Below are 17,586 nucleotides of genomic sequence, written 5' to 3'. Positions count from 1 at the left end.
ATATATAACTGTATGACGGTCTTGCTAGAGATTTGCAGCATTTGTACAAAATAAGCCATACCGGCATTGTTCGCAGGCGGGCGTCTGGGAAGAAATAAAAGAATTTTAGCTCCCATTGCAAGTATCTATGAGGTGAGTTGCGGCAACAATGCGTAGATGCCGTGGCTGGCGACACGGCTCGAGTACTTCGCCTGTAGATGATGGGTGCGGATTGCGGTCAGGTGGTTTTCCTTCACTTTGACCTCGCGTTCACCGCTTGTGGCAACAAGGTTTTCTATAGTCCTCTTGGTCCATCTTCCGTTTACCCCACCTTTCTTCTTGTCGCTCTTTCCTCTTGACACCCATTGCGTCTTTCTTCCTCGTCGCCCACGTGGCTTCCACGATCAGGGCCGCCCTTCGGCCTTCCCCCTCCACGTCCAGTCGCACGTCCGCACCTACCACAACCACACAATGGCGAACGAAGAGCAGAGAAGGGCCTTTGAGTCGTACATGGGCCGCACTGGCGGCAGCGGCAGTGGCAACCACGAACAAGGCCAGAATCAAGGTCAGCCAATCCCTCAGTACCCGGGTTCCTTTGCCCAGCCAGCCAACTCGTATCTTTTCAATGTGTAAGTGCGCTGCGACTCCCCGAGATTATGAATTGGCTAACGACGACATGTAGAAGTACTCAGAATCGGACTGTTTGGTCGGATCTCCTGCATGATTCGCCCAAGTCATGGACTACAACTTACACCTTTCTAGCAATTTCCGGGCCTTGGGATCCCTCCCGCGGCGCCAACACCTCCGCCGGCAGCTTCCTCTTCCGTCGCTTCGTTTCCGGGGTACCAGGGAGGATATCCGCACGTTGGATACGGTCAAGGCACATACAGTCAGACAGGAATTCCGCAGCGCCCAGCGCCGCTTCTAAGTCCGCAGGCACAACAACAGGGTCAACAACAGATGTCAACAGCTGGCCCATCAGGATATACCCAGGCACCAGGAAACTACAGTTCCCTCCCCCCGCCTCCGGGATATAACGCCGGTTGGCAGTATCACAATCCGGACTCTGATATAAATCGTCGGCAAACGGCTCCACTTACGAGCGCCATGGTACCATCGTCACGGAATACACAGCAGGACATCATGGAGTCAAGATCACAGCAAACAAGCGAACGATTTCACTACCAACGATATGGGCAATCGCAGGCAACCGCGGTACCGCCACCGCAGGTCGAGGAAGTAGCTGTACCAGTTATGCTCTGTCACACTTGTAGTCACTGCGGCCAAATGCGCTCCGCAGGCTTCCATCGCAACAACCCGGTCATCCCTGGCAAGCCTATAGTTCCCACACTCTGTCGACGATGCGAGAGGAAGCTTAAGAGCTCACATCGTTCAAGCAGCAAATACACACACATCCGAAAGTGCACAGCTGATGTACCGTGCGAGTGGGTTGGAGAGTGTGTTCATGTCGACGTCGAACATGACGAACGCAGGGGTCGGAGGCGAAGCAGAGAGAAAACATATGTTACGCGATACTCTCCCAGCCGCCCACGCGTGATTAGACGAGAGTCTAGTCAAGCACACCTAGGCCTACGAGTACTCCAACAACCTCGCGAGAGTTTCAGGACTGAGCAGAAGATGCAGACTTCTTCGTTAAGTCCTGTTCGTTCGTCAAGGTACGCTGGAGAAGTCTGGCCCCCGCCTGACGTTGTTCGCTCAAGGGCAACACAGTCGGATGAAGTATACTCTGCGCCACCTGCGCCACTCCCCAGTCGCACCTCAAGATCTGATGAGGTATGGCCTCCACCAGATGTTGTCCGTACTCATTCATACAGGAAGATTGAGAGTAGCCCACCACGTCAAACGAGTTCTAGAATCGTCGAGCTCAGTTCATCTCCTCCGCCTCAGACGAGATCCACGCGAGTCGTATATCGGAGTGAATCGCAAGAGTTCAGGCCCAGGAGCCAAATTAGATCTCCCGCTCGAGTCAGCGTTCGTGCTAATAGGCGGAGCAAGGAAGCGGGAGCTCGCCTCATGTCGCATCCAAGGCCGTACCGGCCGATCGTTGCAGAGCAGTGTAGTTTTGTCAGGGCGTCAGATGAAACTTCAAGCAATGCTGACTCTGTGCCACGTCGCCGTCTAGAGTCACCTAGCCGGAGCATACTAAAACCCATAGGCACCGATCGCAAAACCTCTTACTGGAGGAAGGACACAATGCGCGAAAGCCAAGAGAGCACTCATGTCGAAGTGGGTGGACCACGTGTCCATTTTGGTGAAGGAAGAAGGCAAGAGGAGCTGGCACCTGAACCACGAGGTAGACCAAGGTATGGAGATGCACAAATGGCCAGCGGAGACAACTATGATCACTATAGAGAGTACTCTGGGCACCGAGTCGTGGATGGTCCCCCGCTTGAGCCACCAACTCAGGACTTTGAGAGAATCTGTGTCCGCCACTCATCACAATCCCCGAGAAGAGAGTACGAAGAAGAGATACGTATTGACCGTCAGCGCCGTCTTTCGCCCTCTCCTCCACCTAGACGCTTTGGAGAGACTCGCGTCCGGCAGGGTTCTCCTCTGACAGCTCGCCATACATCACGTCCACCACCCTCCACCGCATCTCCCGAACGTCCACCACGGCCACTGTATCGTCACGTCTCTCGCACTCGAGCTCTCGCACGTACCCGATCTGTGACCCCACCACCCAGCCACCGAAGACAAGAAGAAGATCACACAGATTCGGAGAGCGGACACTCTGGCAACATTACTGAAGTTAGAAGCTGGAGGGGTATCGATGAGAATGGGCGACCTGCTACATTCGTGGAAGAGAGAAGAACTGTGAGGATGATTGATCAAGGCAGTGATAGAGGTGGGCTTGCGAGGGAGTACCGAAATATGGATAGGGGTGGAAGATTGGATGCAAGGGATAGGGTGACCAGTCAGAGTTGGAAGGAGGTCTAGTTTGTTGGTGGTGATTCAGGAGTGACGATGGGTGCATGCACAAAGTTTGCTATTGGAACTCTTGTGGCTTCCGTGCGAGTGGGTATTGAGTTTGGTCCGGCTCCTAGTAACTACTGATGGATAGACACCTATGATATCACCTTGGGTTTCTTATATGATGACATTCCAGTAGGAAATACAAATAGTCCTGCGGGCTTGCATTTAGTGACGTTGCATTACCATGCTTCTAAGAACAGCACGTGCGAAAGCCGCTGGATGCAGATATATAAGCTTCATTTTACAGTTGCTCTACTTTACCACGTCAAATTGATAGTTGAAAAAAAAAACACGCACTGCTCTTGCTGCGAGAAACAGAGAGGTTGTTGGGGGGGGGGGCATATAGTAGGAAAAAAAGTCGGTCAGGTATATTTAAGAAAACAAAGAACCAAGAATGAACATGTGAGCAGACTCACGTCTCGCCGACGCTCAGCTGCATAACCGACGTGTGCTGATATCATGTTCCCAACGCCCGATGGTCGGTCAGCATCCCTGTGCGCCTCCTCATTACCATTCCCATTGTCTAACAGCACTCTGCCGCACACTCGCAGCAATCAGCACAACACTCGCATCCCTCCTCGCAAACGAAACAACAGCAAAGTGTTGCCAAACTAGTCTTATGTTAGATGCGATTCCTTCTTTTTTTTCCATAGTGTGTACGATGCCAACTCACCAAGCCGTCAGACAACCCCTGTCCTTCTTCTGTTTGGGTGGCGGACCCTGTTGATATTGTCCTTGTGGAGGACCGTAGTACATTTGTTGCTGTGGTGGTGGAGCGCCGTATTGTGGTTGGCCGTAGCCTTGGCCGCCTGGAGGACCGTAGCTATCAAGATAATGTTAACATTCTCCGTTCCTCCACTAGATAGAGGATATTCGTTGTCGCGAAAAGGATCAAATGTGCATGGCTTTGCAAAACACGTCTGAGTTGTCTTCTTAGAGTAAAAAAGCAACGTACCTTTGCTGTGGGTACTGAGGACCGCCTTGGTAGTAGCCTTGGTTCGACATGTTGATTACGACGATTCTCTAGAGTGTGCGGTTTAAGGCTCGTGTTCGATTTGATATTATGCGTTCGCAACTCGTTTGTTCACCGGTGATGTAGCTAAGACGAGGCAGCAACCGGTGGTGATCAATCAGGTAGGTGCCGCGCAACCAAGTCTCGTACCAAGTTTTCGCCGAGGAGCCACCAGAGTCTTGATCGTCGCTTGTGGAAACGATAGCAGCCCTTGCGAAGTAGGAGGTTAAGCGTGAAGGTAAGAGTAAGGTAATGTAAGGCCGGAGGAAACGCAGTGGATCCTTTTGCTGGGAGCGAGGGGATGTGCCGGCTTTAAAACACACGCATCCTCTCCCTCACTCACGCGGACATGCATCATTCGGCTCAGCCGGTCTATTACGCTAGTTAACATGAGCCACATTCGCAGTGGGCCGAGTTATTGGCGCAAATAAGCCGGGGTGCGAAGGAAGCTTGGTGTGCTTTCGTCATCGCTACACCTGCTTGTCATGCTTTTGACAACGCGACATCGGGCATTTTTTGGACTTGGCTGCACGATGACGAATGCCTTGGAGACGATGCAGTTGGCCGATGTATATTTACGACGCCCTACTGAAAATTGCAACGCTTGACAAGCAGAGCCACGAACGCGTGCGCGGTTTTATGTAAATACGACCTCGGATCGGCCAGCCAGCCACAGCAAGGATGTTCATGCCACTGATGTGCCGGGCTAAGCTTTACTTGGCAAAGGCTTGGTCTCGCATCTGTTTCGCGCCAAAGGTGAACCACAGCTTGAGAACAGGGGTAGTTCCATCCCGCACTTGTGACATGTATTTTGTGCAGTTTTTCTTCGCATAGCACATTGTTCAGAGCTTCATTCGGGTCTGGAATATCTTGATTTCAAAGCTACGCATTTCCGTCCGTCTCCCACTCAATAGCTCAGCCATCATACCACGCACCTCAGCCTCAATCTAGACATACAATTAAAGGGCCGATAAAGTCGCATACGCTGACTTCCCCCAACAACCATTATCGGGCCTATCCACGTACTTCAATCAAAGCAACGGTTATATAGAAATAAAAAAAGGAGTAGCAAACACGCCGAGTTGCATGTATTTTGAGGGTGTCGAATGCAAGTAAGTGCTATATCAAGTGATGAAGAATGCTATTGGGGCCTTGCAAAACCATACCTCCGAGCAGTAAGCAAGCAAAACAGAACTTATGTACATATACATGTGGTGGTAGGATAATTAAGTAGGTGCCCCGTAAGTAAGCAAAGGGGTACGAAAAGGGCAAACAGCCATCGCAAGCGGAATTAGAAACCGAAAGGATTTTGGGGAGCTGATTGATGGTTAGAAGGAGGTTACACAAAAATCATGTTTAGATACTTACTGGCATTGGCAAGGTTCGCCCTCCCCGTCGGCTGGGGCGTAAGCTTCTTTGCGGGCTGCACACCAAACTTGATGCTTGGAGGTGGGCCGGTCTTCTGTGGCACCAAAGGCTGCGCCGTAGGCATCGAAGGCATTGGCGGCATGGGAGGAAGAGGCGGAGTGCTTTGGTAACCGGTTGGTTGTGGCGCAAGGGCAGGGGGTAGGAAGCGGTTAACGCCAGTCGCCTGCGGGTTAAGCGGGGATGGTTGGAACGAGTTGTAACCAGTGGGCTGAGCCTGGAGTGGCTGGAACGGTGCGCGTGGTGGGTCGGCAAAGGGACTGCCATTCCCAAAGCCCTGGGTGAAGTGGGGCTGCTGCTGGAATCCGGTCTGCATGGGCTGCTGGAATCCGGTTGGCTGCGGTTGTTGGTATTGCGCAAACCCGGTCTGCATGGGCTGCTGCTGGGGTGGAGACATGGAGTTGTAACCTGTAGGTTGCGGCATCATGCCGTTTTGCGAGAATCCAAAACCACCGTTCTGCTGTGGGAAGCCCGTCATTTGCTGTTGCATTGGTGGCATGCCCTGCCCTTGTCCAGGGGTCTGGCCCATCATGTTGGGGTTGTAGCCTGTGAGCTGAGGTTGCAAAGGTGGTGGAGGACCAAAAGCACTCTGTTGCGGATTCATAGGGGCAGAGGAAGATCGCTGTGGTGGTGGAGCAATGAGGCCACCAGCGTTTTGCTGTTGAGGGGCTTGTGGTCGCATACGCGGTGGAGCCATGTTTTGAGGTTGGGTAAGGGCCTTAATGGCCGCAACCTGTTCAAACAGTGTAGGGGTAGCGCCGGTCTGTTGTGGCTGCTGAGCGGGAGCGGGAGGCTGTTGAACAGGCGCTTGCGTAGGCTGGGGTGCCGGAGCAGGAGGTGTTGGCTGAGCAATCTCATCGGGCTTGAGCGCAGGCATATCCAAGAGAGACAGGTCGTTCATAGATCCAGTCAGCTGGGGCGGTTTCGCTGCAGGTGCTTGTGCTTGTGGTGGGGATGCCGCCGGCGCAGAGGTGGACGCAGATTTGGATGGCTTGACATCCCATGCATTATCGTCAAATCCATTTGCGGTCTTGTCAGGAGTGGGTGCGGATGCCAGCGGTGTCGGGGTCCCATCCGCGGGCTTCTTAACTGTGTCATCGGACTTTGGCTCAAACGCTTTGGGGTCAACAACATCGTTTGTTTCAACGGGTGGCGCAGGACGTCCTTTACGAGTGTTGTTTCTCAGTGCACCTCCTGGGCCAGAGAACAGGCCACCAGAAGCTCCTTCTCCTCCATCTTCAGCACTTCGCTTATCCCTTCCGAATTGTGTATCCAAGTGCTTGGTGACTCGGAGAATATCACCTTCCTTGAGACCCAACGTACGCAAAACCGCAGGCGTAATATCTGGGATGTTTTCTTCTGTCATTTCGTCCTTGATAAATGCCCTTGCGTAGCGTTCACAGAAATGGGGGTTAACACCGCACTTCAGGAAAAAGTCGAACCAATCGTACTCTGGCTTCCTCTCGACAGAGATACCGGTTGGACCGGAGTCCTTTGCGCGAGGCTGCTGCATGCCTTGTTTTCTCTTCAGATCCGACAAAGGCTTGTCGTCATCCAGGGACTCTCCTGTGACGCGTTCCACATATTCGAGGTCCTCTACGGACATCTTTGTGACTGGTACGGCGATCTTGACGCCATTGACTTTGTGTAGGTGAATCTTGCCATCCTTAATGAGAATGAATTCTGCCTCAACCTTGAATGATCCAGATCGGTCGGTCCAGGTGCGTACTTTGGCGGAATCTAATAAACTCGATCAGCATCTCTCCTCACACATGTTATATGCTTTTGTGTCCCACTAGTAAGATGTCCAGCTTCCACTAAAGGCGCGGACCTCTTTATAAGAGACAAATCAAGAAACTCGGATAGTGAAATTGTTGTATACTGACTTGGCTTAGACGAGGACTTTGAACTCGAGTCTTTTGCGGAGCTTTCGCGCTTGCTTGATGATCTCTGTGAAGTACGACGATGGTCAACATTTGTTTTCAGAAGACTAGAGTTACGCGAAGGCAAGTGCAGGCCAGGGCCTACCTGATCGTTCCTTGCCTCACTTTCTGGCCTCTTCCGTCTTGAGGCCTGGCGAGCAAGCTCCTCTTCCTCCCGCCTGTTCTGTTCAACGATAGATCGGCCAGCATTGGTCCCCGATCGAGCGATGGCGGCTGCAGGAGCATGTATGGGGACGGTTTCTGTGATTTCAACGTAGTTAGCTGGTACGACACCCTCTTTGTTATTCTTCAGTCGCCTGACTTTCCACCACTCGTCGCTGGCAGAATCGTCGACAACCAAGATCTCATCGCCAAGACCGACGGTAACCTCGTCGTCGCCCTGTGCCATGAAGTCGAATAGCATAACACCCTTCTTTTGCACATTCGAGTGTCCGGAGCCAGCAGCAATCACCTCGCGCAGCCCTGCGCTTTTAGCGGCTCCGGCAAGCTCACCCAGAGCCATCATTATCTCGGATGCGGTGTCTTTGGCGCCACAGTGGAAGTCTACGCTCTTGCTTGGCTGTTTCAACTCCATGAATATGTGCTTGCCCTCTTGTGAATAGACCTCCATCTTCTCTGCGCTCCATTCCTGTTGTGGTCCATCACGCGACTTCTCAGGCGCAATCATAATCATTCCTTTGGGGATGTTGACGCCCAGCGTGATTGGCATTTTCTTATTTTTGCCTGGCTGCGTGATGTACTCGTAGATGTTGTACAGATGGTAACCAGAGCCGGACATGGGCGTCGCGGGCTGCTCGTCCCTACTTGGAGGATCATACTGGTCGAATGTGACGCTCCGAGGTGGGGGCGATCTAGCCGGAGGTGATGGAGATCGTGTGTGGGTGTATTTAGTCGGCGGCGGTGAGTATACTTCAGACTCGGGCCGCGTGGGAAGACGGGGCGCTGGCGCTTCTTCGTCCGACTCTTCCGGGGTGAATTGCACGCGTCGCTGTTGTTTTGGAGGCGCGGTTACATTGGGCGGCGGAGAGATGGTCGATCGCGGAGCTGCCTCTTGCGACTTCTTCTGTATAATGCCGGCCAGGGCGACAGCAGGACTCTGCGTTGGGGGAGTGTCTGGAGTAGGCGGCTGGTCGTCATCAAAAGAGTCCCTCGCTGCGGGCATTGGCGGACGACTAGGCAGCGCTGGAGATGCCACAGCTGGTGCTGCTGCTGCTGCTGCTGCCGCGTCGTCTTGAATAAGCTCGATGTAGTTGGCGGGCGCAAAGCCATAGTCGGTCTCGACTCCGACTAGTGTCCAGTCGGGATCTGTGGTGTCGTAAACGTCTAGAAGAGCATCCTCTTTGAAAGAGAGCTCCTCGTCTGTCTGGCGGTCGTAATCGAACAGGGCTCGGGCGCGGGCGATGGGTGCGGCCTGTGAAGATTGTCAGTCTGCAGACTACAGAAACACACACAAACATTGGCGTTGTGTTTGATGCAGCTCTGCGACCCAAGCTGGGCTCTGTGCTGTGGACGAGGCGCAGCATACCTCTTCAATGTAGTTGTTTGGAATCAAGCCCTCGGGCTCTTCATCGTCTCCATCGCGTCCCTTCTTCTTCGCTTTCCACCAGGCATCAATCGTCGACTTCTCCAGGACCATCAAGATGTCGCCCTCGTCAAGGGCGATTTCATTGCTGCTTTGGGGCTCATAGTCGTAGATGGCGCGGTATATGCCTAGGAACACCATTGTGGCGGCGGCAAGGGCGGCGCAGTCTTAGAACGTGGGTAGGGCGTGTCGGAGGAGGTTGTGAAATGTATATACAGCCTGTGCCGATGCGCATAAGCTCGGCGGAGGGCCACGGGGGTGCTGTTGCCGTTCGAGGGGCCAGCTGGACAGGGGGGAAGCTGCTTGACGCTACCAAGTCGGCGGCCAGCAGCTGGAGAAGAAGAAAATAGAGGGTGCAAATAAAATGACTTGCTAGGAGCGCTCACGATCCAGGACTGCAGGGGATGCTCGTGCTGTAGCAGCCGGGAGTGGTGAGACAGACGGGAGTTGGGTTGACGATGCTGGTGAGCGACTCAGCACGAGCCAATCCGCCTTGTCCCAGTCAGTCCCCACACCGACGTCAACCCGCTTTCATCCCATGTTTCTGTGGCTGGTCAAGCGTGTCGGCGACCCATTCTCTGCATGACAAGCTCACTTGTTTCTGCTGTTGCCTGGGTGCGTTGCTAGCTCACGATGCACCAGCCTCGACTCATCGACGCCGACTGGTGCCCAATGGCACAGGGTATACGTAAGCATGGTCAGAAATAGGCGGCACTGTAATGCGACTGGGAACCCGGGTACGATGGATTTTTCTCAGGGTCTGTCTTAGGTCAACCGCATTCTGCTCTACGATCTTCGTCTAATAAGTGAATCTGAAACCCTCGGTCCCCTCCAGTAGTTGCTTTCCCTTCGTCTGCCGCTTGTTCGAAATGTAGAAAAACACTGAGAACACACCAACCAGTCCAATGATCAAAATGTGACTCCCTATGCTCACCCAAATCGCCGTCATGTACTTCGGACTCTCCGATTGCCTGACAATGAAGCTTCCAGCGATACCTCCTGCTCCGTTGAAGGCCGTGACCATTGCGGCTGTGAATACCCTCTTCCACTGACCGCAAATATTGTTTGCTTGATAAGTTGCCATAGCAGCCCAGTTCGCCACGTATGCTCCGGTCGCAAGATAGGTGCCGATATATCTCACGGTGACTTGGTCCGAGAAGCCCAGCATACAAAACCCGATGATGAGAGAAACGCAATTGAAAACTATGATCGGCCCTCTGAGCTGGAACTTGTCGCCGATAATCGAGGACAAGATGGCGGGGAGAACCGCGTAGTAATAAGGTGGCGCCGAGAGCAGAATCGATTTGTCGGAAGAGAAGCCCATTCCGCCTTGCAGTATGATGGGCAGGAAGTACGAGAGCGATGTCGAGACAAGGTTCTGCAGGAAGTAAAGGATGCAGAATCCATAAACTTTTGCATCCTTAGCGTGGGCAAAAACCTTAGACCAAGCAAATTCGTCAGGCTTGACATCGCCTCTGTCCTTTTGAATGCGAGAAGATGCCACCGCGCTCTCGTGGGGCGTGAGGAAGTAGAAAGAGTTCTGCGCGTGCTCGGGAAAGTCGACCATCCACCAATAGGTCAAGATGCCAAAGAACGCAGTGATACTTCCTTGCACCACGAACATCCACTGCCAGCCCTTGAGATACTGGCCATCAAGCTGGTTGAGCCCGAAGTTGACGATACCGCCCGTCGCCAAGACAATGACTTCTCCACTCTGCATCAGGGCAAAGCGAACCTGTTGCTCTTTCCGCGTATACCATGTCGAGATGAGATACGTTAATCCAGGATAAATACCCGACATGGCAATGCCGAGCAGGATGCGAAGCGCAATCATTTGCCGCCATGTCTGTACGAAAGCCGTGCACAGGGTAATGATGCCAAAACAAAAGGTGATGAAGGCGAACCAGATGCGCGGACCAAAGGTGCGAACAGCAATTGTCGACGGCAACTGGAAAGCGATGCTCGCGATTGTAAAGATGAAGATGGAGACTGAGTATCTGTTACCGACATCCAGTTCCAGGTCACTGAGCATCGATGTGACAGATGCGCTAGATATTACGCCGCTGTCGAGTAGGTTGAGCGAGCACAGAATACCCGCGATGCTGCAAAGCCGAAGGTCGACCTTCAGGCGGATGCTGTTTCGCCACTCTTCCTCGATCCTATCTCTTTCTTGGTCGTCAAGCTCATCGTATGGATCGTTCTGTACTTCTCGGACTGACTCTTCCGAAGAGTGCTGGCTGGCTGGGCTCTTCGTCATGTTTTCGCTCTTGTGATGAATGAGGGGTAACGGGGCTGCACGACGAAGAAGTCATCATGTAGGTCGTACATGGAAGTAGCCAGAAGAGTGCTTATCGTAGCACAGTCGAAATTGGTGTACATGTCCGGCCTGCAGAAGCTCCGCACTCTCAGGTGCAGATCTCCGCTTGCTTACCGAGGCGCGGTTCCGCACACCAATTCCGCAGCGAATTACTTAGCAATGACCAATCGACTACGGTGGAGATCTGCACGCAGTTCTCATGCATCCGCCCAGTCGCATGTCTGATTAAGCATGTTGCAAATCCCTTCGCAGTCAGGCGCGAGGCTGACAGATCGGAGAGACAACCTTGGAAGACCGACATACGGGAAGACTGGTGCAACTCCGACGTACGATGGCAGTACAGATCACAATCCTCAGCAGCGGAAACATCGTGATTTTGACAGCTCGGTTGCACGCACAATGTGATATATCATGCAAACATCGCGTCGAGTTATACACCAGCTGGTATGCCGCTCTACCTTGACGCTGAGAGCAGCCTACATCACAACCGACTTCGAATATCAAAAAACAACAATTGGTACTTGCGAGCCTTATTTGAGTAAGTGGAATGGTATTGATTTTCGTCCGATGAAGGAGGACCCTTTCTATTGTAGCCACTGGCACTCCAGGCCAGTGGTTGGGTATTCTCGCCAAGCTAGATAGCGAGTGTGGGTATTTGATCATAACAGATAAGACAAGAAGATAACAAAGCACAAAAGATAGTCCACGCATCTGCAGACAGGAATAGAAAGCAACAACATAACTCCCAACGTCCGAGTGAGTGCCGTATGCTCCGACCGCCCCGCCGTGTGTGTGTGACCCAATCCCACCCAGTCCCTAGCTAAGACAATTTGTGTGTGAAAGCGTCCGTAACTGACAACAGGGGTAAAATGCATAAGCCAACCGGGTTTCCCAAAAGCACTCGCTTCGTAAGTCGTGAAATGAAGGGGAGCTCCCGAAAGGAACTGGCAAGAATATCAGATGTCGAGATTAAAGAGGTGTAGAAGTCGAATCGTAGAATGAACATCAGATGTTGGCGGCGATGGCAACCTAGCCCTCGTCTTCAACATCGTCGTCGTCCTCTTCTTCGTCCTCTTCACTTGTGCTGTGACGCTGCACGGCACCCGCCTTGTTCTTCTTGATAGTCGGTGTTCCTTTGAGCTGCGTCGCGGATGCCTTGCGCTTTGGCCCAGAGCTGGCGGGCTTGGAAGGCATGGACGCGTTTTCCTTGTTGCCATCTTCACCCTCGCCTTTTGCAGCCGCGTTGTCCATCGCAGCCACCTCCTCTGCAGTCAAGAAGCGGCCACCCGGACCACGGGGACGGCGCATAGCATGGTTGTGCCTGGACTCGTGCAGGTATGGCTTGCGTCCCTTGGACGTTAGCCTCAGCGCGTCCTCGAGCTTTTGCCTTGCGAGACGCCTTTTCAAGATGCGATGGAACTGCTTGGCATTTACGTAGAGGGGTGCCTCCTCAGGCTGCGCTCCTCCGGCGACGAGCTCTGGTGATTGTTGGTGCTGGGGTTGCTGGGTCATTGGAGGGACTGAAGGCCTGGGCCCGCCGTGGTTCATTACAGGCTGGGGTTGTTGCATCGCGGGGCTGCTGATCTGCGTGCTCATGCGTCGTTGTTGTTGCATCTGAGTCGGCGTCATTTGGACTTGAGATGGGAGCGCATTGTTCATCGCGTTGGAGACATTGGTGGGAGATCGTGGAGCCACGCGTCCGTCGCCCTTCATCTGAGACACTGACATGCGTGGAGATGCGCGCGGGTCCTGCGCAAGTTGACCCGGGATAGCGTTCTGGTCATAGTATCCAGCGGGACCAGCAGCAGCAGCCGTGGCTAATGCTGCAGCCTGCTGATGCTGTGCCTGTTGAGATGCCATGTACGGATTCTGCATACCAGCGGCCATGTACGCTTGTTGCTGCGGAAATCCCATCTGCTGGTGATGTTGAGGGTGTGGCGCACCGCCATGGTTGTAACCCTGGGAGGGGAGGATTGGAGAGGATTGTTGGCCAAACTGTTGCATCTGTTGCTGAGTGGGTGCTGGCCCATGATGGGATTGCGAGAATTGGGCGTAGTCGGTCATGGTGAAGACGTCTCCAACGTTGGCTTGTTTGGTGGTTAGAGACGAGGATAGTGGGAGGATTGCAGTAGGCGCGTAGCGCAGGGAGACTGGGTCGCGTTCAGGGCAGGGTCAGCTCTCGATGTGTTGTCAGTGGCCACGCTTAGTTGAGGCGACTTCGCTAGAGCGCACGGCTGGAGCCTTGAGTTTAGAGGCGCAAAGGTTGCGATTGGGCGCCGAGGGGGCAGTGCGCGTTTACAAATGGTAAAGCGTTTTGTCGAGGGTGAAACTGCACTCTAGAGGGCCGCGCCGTAGTGGGGAATGGTCGTTGCGGGTATTCACCAGTTAGAAATGAAGATGAGAACTGTCTACACAGTTAGGAGTGCTGTCAGCTAATGATGTCGAAGTTGGCATGTGCTGGCTGGGCGGGCGATGCGTTGGCACATTGGCAGTCAAGGGTGCAACGTGCATATGCATGACGGTGGACACTTACCTTGATCAGTAGCTGGGCGAAGTGTCGGTTGCTGCGCCGTCGAAATGACAAGCAGGCTTAGATAACTTCCGGCTTTGAAGCCTAGGGCGACCAGCAAGCGGACAAATGTATATTGTCGTTGCGCAGGTGACAGCAGCGTGGTCCAAGTAGCGGGCAGAGAGCGCGATACAAGAGGCTTGGTGGGCTGTGTGTTGCGGAACTAATGCGACGTCAGCGCTTGAACATGTGAAGCGGACGCGTAGGGTCAGAGCATGAGGTCTGCTTGTAAGAAAGAAAAGGCCGGAGAGGCGACAGCGCGTCATGTCGAGGGGACGTGGTAGCATGGCGCTGCGACAACAAGGGCGATGTCTCTGCATGGCTGCGCCTTGGTTCAAGATGGTTCCATGATGAAGTGGAAGCGAATGCGATTTAGAGCCGCAGGCGTACAGGCAGCGAACATCGCGACCATAGGCGCAACGAGCACGCGTATGCAGATCAGGGCGCGAGGAATGGGGTCAACTTACCAATGGGTGTTGTGGTCTGCAGCAAAGTGCGATCCCGTGATCTCTTGCTCCACGGTCTGTGGTTGGGGAGATTTGCGAGTCGAGGTTACAGGCCGATCTTCTTGACCTGTCGACCAGGCGCGAGGGAACTTGTGCCGGACGAACCTTTGAGGGCAAGCGCAGGATAGAGAGGGGTGTTTTGGGTATTTCTTATACGTCTTGGTGTATCGCGGTGCTTGCTGGAGCCCCGGACGCGTTGAAGATGCGTAGAATGATGGTGCTAAAATGCTCTGGGGAGGAGGACCAGATGATTGGAAGGCGCGAAAGAGCTCAGGAAGGAGCGGTCGGCGACGCCTATAATTCGATGACCCGCCGACACGCTAAGCTCACTAGCGGCTCGCAGGGATTGAGTGGCCCCATACTTGTGGGCAAGACAGCCACAGTGCATTCTCCTCCTCCACGGAAGAGTTGGCCAGGTGCAACAGAGGCAGACCGCGCGCATCACAGTTCCCCTTTGCTTCCGTTTAGAAGAATGCGTCTCCATCCCGAATCATCCAAGTTGCTCTCGGGAAGCTAACGAGTGAGGCGGGGTTGGCGCAAAACCCCGACGTCCCGAGGCTCAACCGATGACGTGGGTAGAGTCGACACGTGCTTCCCACCTTCAGCCCAGCGCCAAACCGCTCATGTCTTTCACAACTCTGTGTAATTCCCCTTCCACTTGGACATTGAATTTCAGCGTCAGACAAATCACAGTGCACACATGATGTCGAGGACAGGGCATTGTGCTGGTACCAGCTTTTCGATTGGCGCGTCCTTGGAAATTGCTCCGCCCCCGGACGGCAGATCCGTTGCAGGTTGGGTACCATAGTACGCCGGTACGGGCGGGCGCCAAACTCTGAGCTGGCTCTGCCCTGGCAAGACCTATCCGTTCCATCGCGAATCGACATACAGGGGACGAGAAACAACAGCCTCGTCGCTCACTGCTGCAACATGTGACGCTTTATCCACCGGTAAACCGCAGGCTTCTGCGTCTGACAGAGCACTGCCGCATTGCGAACACACATCGTTCCGTGGGGAGCCCAACGCCCTTCAGCCGCCACACGTGCCTCAGGCGACGCGCTGCTTCGCGCTCGACTAGAAGCCGCCACGCCTGTCTCTTACGTCTATTGGCCCAGCTTCTGTCTCGCCCACGTCTCAAGAAAGTTGTCAACGTGATTTAGAAAGCCCCATGCCATGTGACAACAATGGGAGTAATAGTGAATGATAGCATTCCGCCCCTTCCTTGCACATCCTGTTATGGATGTACGCAGTATGCACCGCCGTCACGTTGGCTGTACAGTAAGCACAACAGAACGCGAATGCAGGCGGGCAAGAGTCTGACCCCCCCCTCCCCCGACCCGAGCCACTCGAGCGTCCAAGCTTGCGATCGTCACGTCGACCCTGCTTCGCATGGAGAAAAGAGTGCGCTCATGCCGCGCAAAACGAACGAAAGGCTCCTGTTCTACTTTGAATCTCGACTCTTCGAGCCGAGACACGTACGGTCCTTGTCTCAAGGTCGGTAGGCCTCAAGACCAGCCACTGGCATTTTCCGCCACACACCACACTGCGTCATCCTCCTCGGACCCAAGGCGATGGTTCGGCCGCTCGCAAGTCGCACAATTTTGTTGCTACTTCGGCCCATATACTCTAACATGTGCTTTTCGTCCGGCGGCTGAAGATGGATGTCATCTCGAGAGGCAACCACATGAAATGCAAGGGGGAACAGATTCCTTGGCCAGAGGCTCGCCTCGCGCTGCCTTGACACATTCCATCATCGTTTGACATAGTACCCGACCCTACCTCTGCCGGCACACTGTCATGAGTTTGGGCACTGTCAGACACTCTGGCACCCGTTGTGGACTCTGTTCGAGATACTGCACCTTCATCTATACGGGTTCCACAGCAGTCAATCAAATGCCTCACTTCCGCCATTGCACCATTCGCGCGACACGCGAACCCAAGTACCAGAACGGTGCCGCTGCAGCTCGGCTACGTATCTGCCACCAGCCCTGTATCGCAGCGTATCAATTTCGATTGCTCATCGCGTTAATCTAATCAGGTTACATCTTCCGTTGGTGTGCATGGCCCCATCCACACACACACACACACACACACACACACACACACAACCCACGCGTTCATCCTTGGGCGACCATAAGCTCGATGCCGTGCAGCACGCGAGAATCCCACAGGAAGTTTACGTTGGGATTATCAGCCGCTTCTGTACCACCCTTCTTCCACCAACACTACGTTCATGGCAATCGAGTTCCGAACCTCTGACCCGGCAGTGGATGCATTGGTGATTATGTTGGACTTGAGCAAATGCTGACCCATCCCCCACAGCCGTTAGTGCCGCCTTCCTCTTCGGATCGGGATAATGGTCGTGTTTAGCACATCCCGGATGAAACCGGTGCTCCAGTTGACAAGGGAACATCGGTGAAGCACCTGTCGCGTGCACCACCGTGCTCGTTTCATCTTGATCTTGCTGCACATTGCGGCTCTTACAGTATTTGATGTGTGATTAGAGTTCGCGCCTCCGCAGATCCCCCAGCCGTTCAACATTGCGCCCACTGCGCCGTATCGCACCAGTCATGGTCTTTAGCTTTAACTGCGGCTTACTGGCTTGTAAGACGGACGCTCTGACCGGCGCTTGTGAAATATCACCAGACGATTTCTCATGCTCAAGAAGGTATCACGGCTTTCGAATTCAGTGCCTTAATCTCACCAGTTCTACAAAAAGCACCACCAGCAATATCCAACTCAGGAGCCGAGCCGAGACGGGCGACTAGGGAAACATGTCACGGGTGTTATTACGGCCCATATGTCATGCTTTATTCACTCGTAAGGTATCCGGTAATCCTTGACTATAATTAGGCAGACGGGCCGATCGAGCTGTCAGATGACGACTCTGGGGGAGAAGAAAAGGCAGACGAAGGAAGAAGCATCAAAGAATGGGCGTCCACAGACAGCTTCCGGGCTGCGATTAACTCGCGCCAAAGGCTGTGGGCTTTCAGACACACCGTCTCAGATGCCCAGGATATACAGCAGGTACGAGAGGAAATGGACGAAGACAGCATATGCAATGGACCGACACCCAGTACTGAGTGCAATACGGTCCTGTTTCATCACAGAAGATTAACGGCTAGCTAAAAGAGGAAACCACTTTTATAGAGATCTTAGAAACATTTATCACCTAAACAATGCACCTCAATCAATATGAGTCATATAAAATTCTACAAGTGGTTCAAGAGGTGGAAGAGTACCAAAACTCTTCGTATTT

General features: G+C 53.6%; 4 protein-coding genes across 4 annotated transcripts; all 4 read right to left on the bottom strand.

The window, feature by feature from the left end:
- Positions 1–3,496: 3,496 nt before the first annotated feature.
- Positions 3,497–3,978, bottom strand: ACET3X_006801 (uncharacterized protein; the record flags this gene model as incomplete). Its single annotated transcript, XM_069452971.1, has 3 exons — positions 3,497–3,584; positions 3,647–3,796; positions 3,929–3,978. The coding sequence occupies 3 exons, from the start codon at positions 3,976–3,978 to the stop codon at positions 3,497–3,499; spliced, it is 288 nt and encodes a 95-aa protein (XP_069305569.1).
- Positions 3,979–9,667: 5,689 nt separating this feature from the next.
- On the bottom strand, positions 9,668–11,302 carry ACET3X_006800 (uncharacterized protein). Its single transcript, XM_069452970.1, has one exon. It carries the CDS (start codon positions 11,190–11,192, stop codon positions 9,735–9,737), a length of 1,458 nt encoding a protein of 485 aa, XP_069305568.1. The 5' UTR covers positions 11,193–11,302; the 3' UTR covers positions 9,668–9,734.
- Positions 11,303–12,281: 979 nt separating this feature from the next.
- On the bottom strand, positions 12,282–13,316 carry ACET3X_006799 (uncharacterized protein; the record flags this gene model as incomplete). The annotated part of the gene is made up of 1 exon (XM_069452969.1): positions 12,282–13,316. One exon carries the CDS (start codon positions 13,314–13,316, stop codon positions 12,282–12,284), a length of 1,035 nt encoding a protein of 344 aa, XP_069305567.1.
- Positions 13,317–13,866: 550 nt separating this feature from the next.
- Positions 13,867–14,687, bottom strand: ACET3X_006798 (uncharacterized protein; the record flags this gene model as incomplete). The annotated part of the gene is made up of 3 exons (XM_069452967.1): positions 13,867–13,984; positions 14,289–14,344; positions 14,658–14,687. 3 exons carry the CDS (start codon positions 14,685–14,687, stop codon positions 13,867–13,869), a joined length of 204 nt encoding a protein of 67 aa, XP_069305566.1.
- Between the last annotated feature and the right edge of the window lie 2,899 nt (positions 14,688–17,586).

The sequence above is a fragment of the Alternaria dauci genome, chromosome 6, assembly GCF_042100115.1.
Source record: "Alternaria dauci strain A2016 chromosome 6, whole genome shotgun sequence".
NCBI classification, from domain to species: domain Eukaryota; kingdom Fungi; phylum Ascomycota; class Dothideomycetes; order Pleosporales; family Pleosporaceae; genus Alternaria; species Alternaria dauci.
Note: the sequence above shows the minus strand (reverse complement) of the source record. Positions and strands in the feature narration are given on the sequence as shown.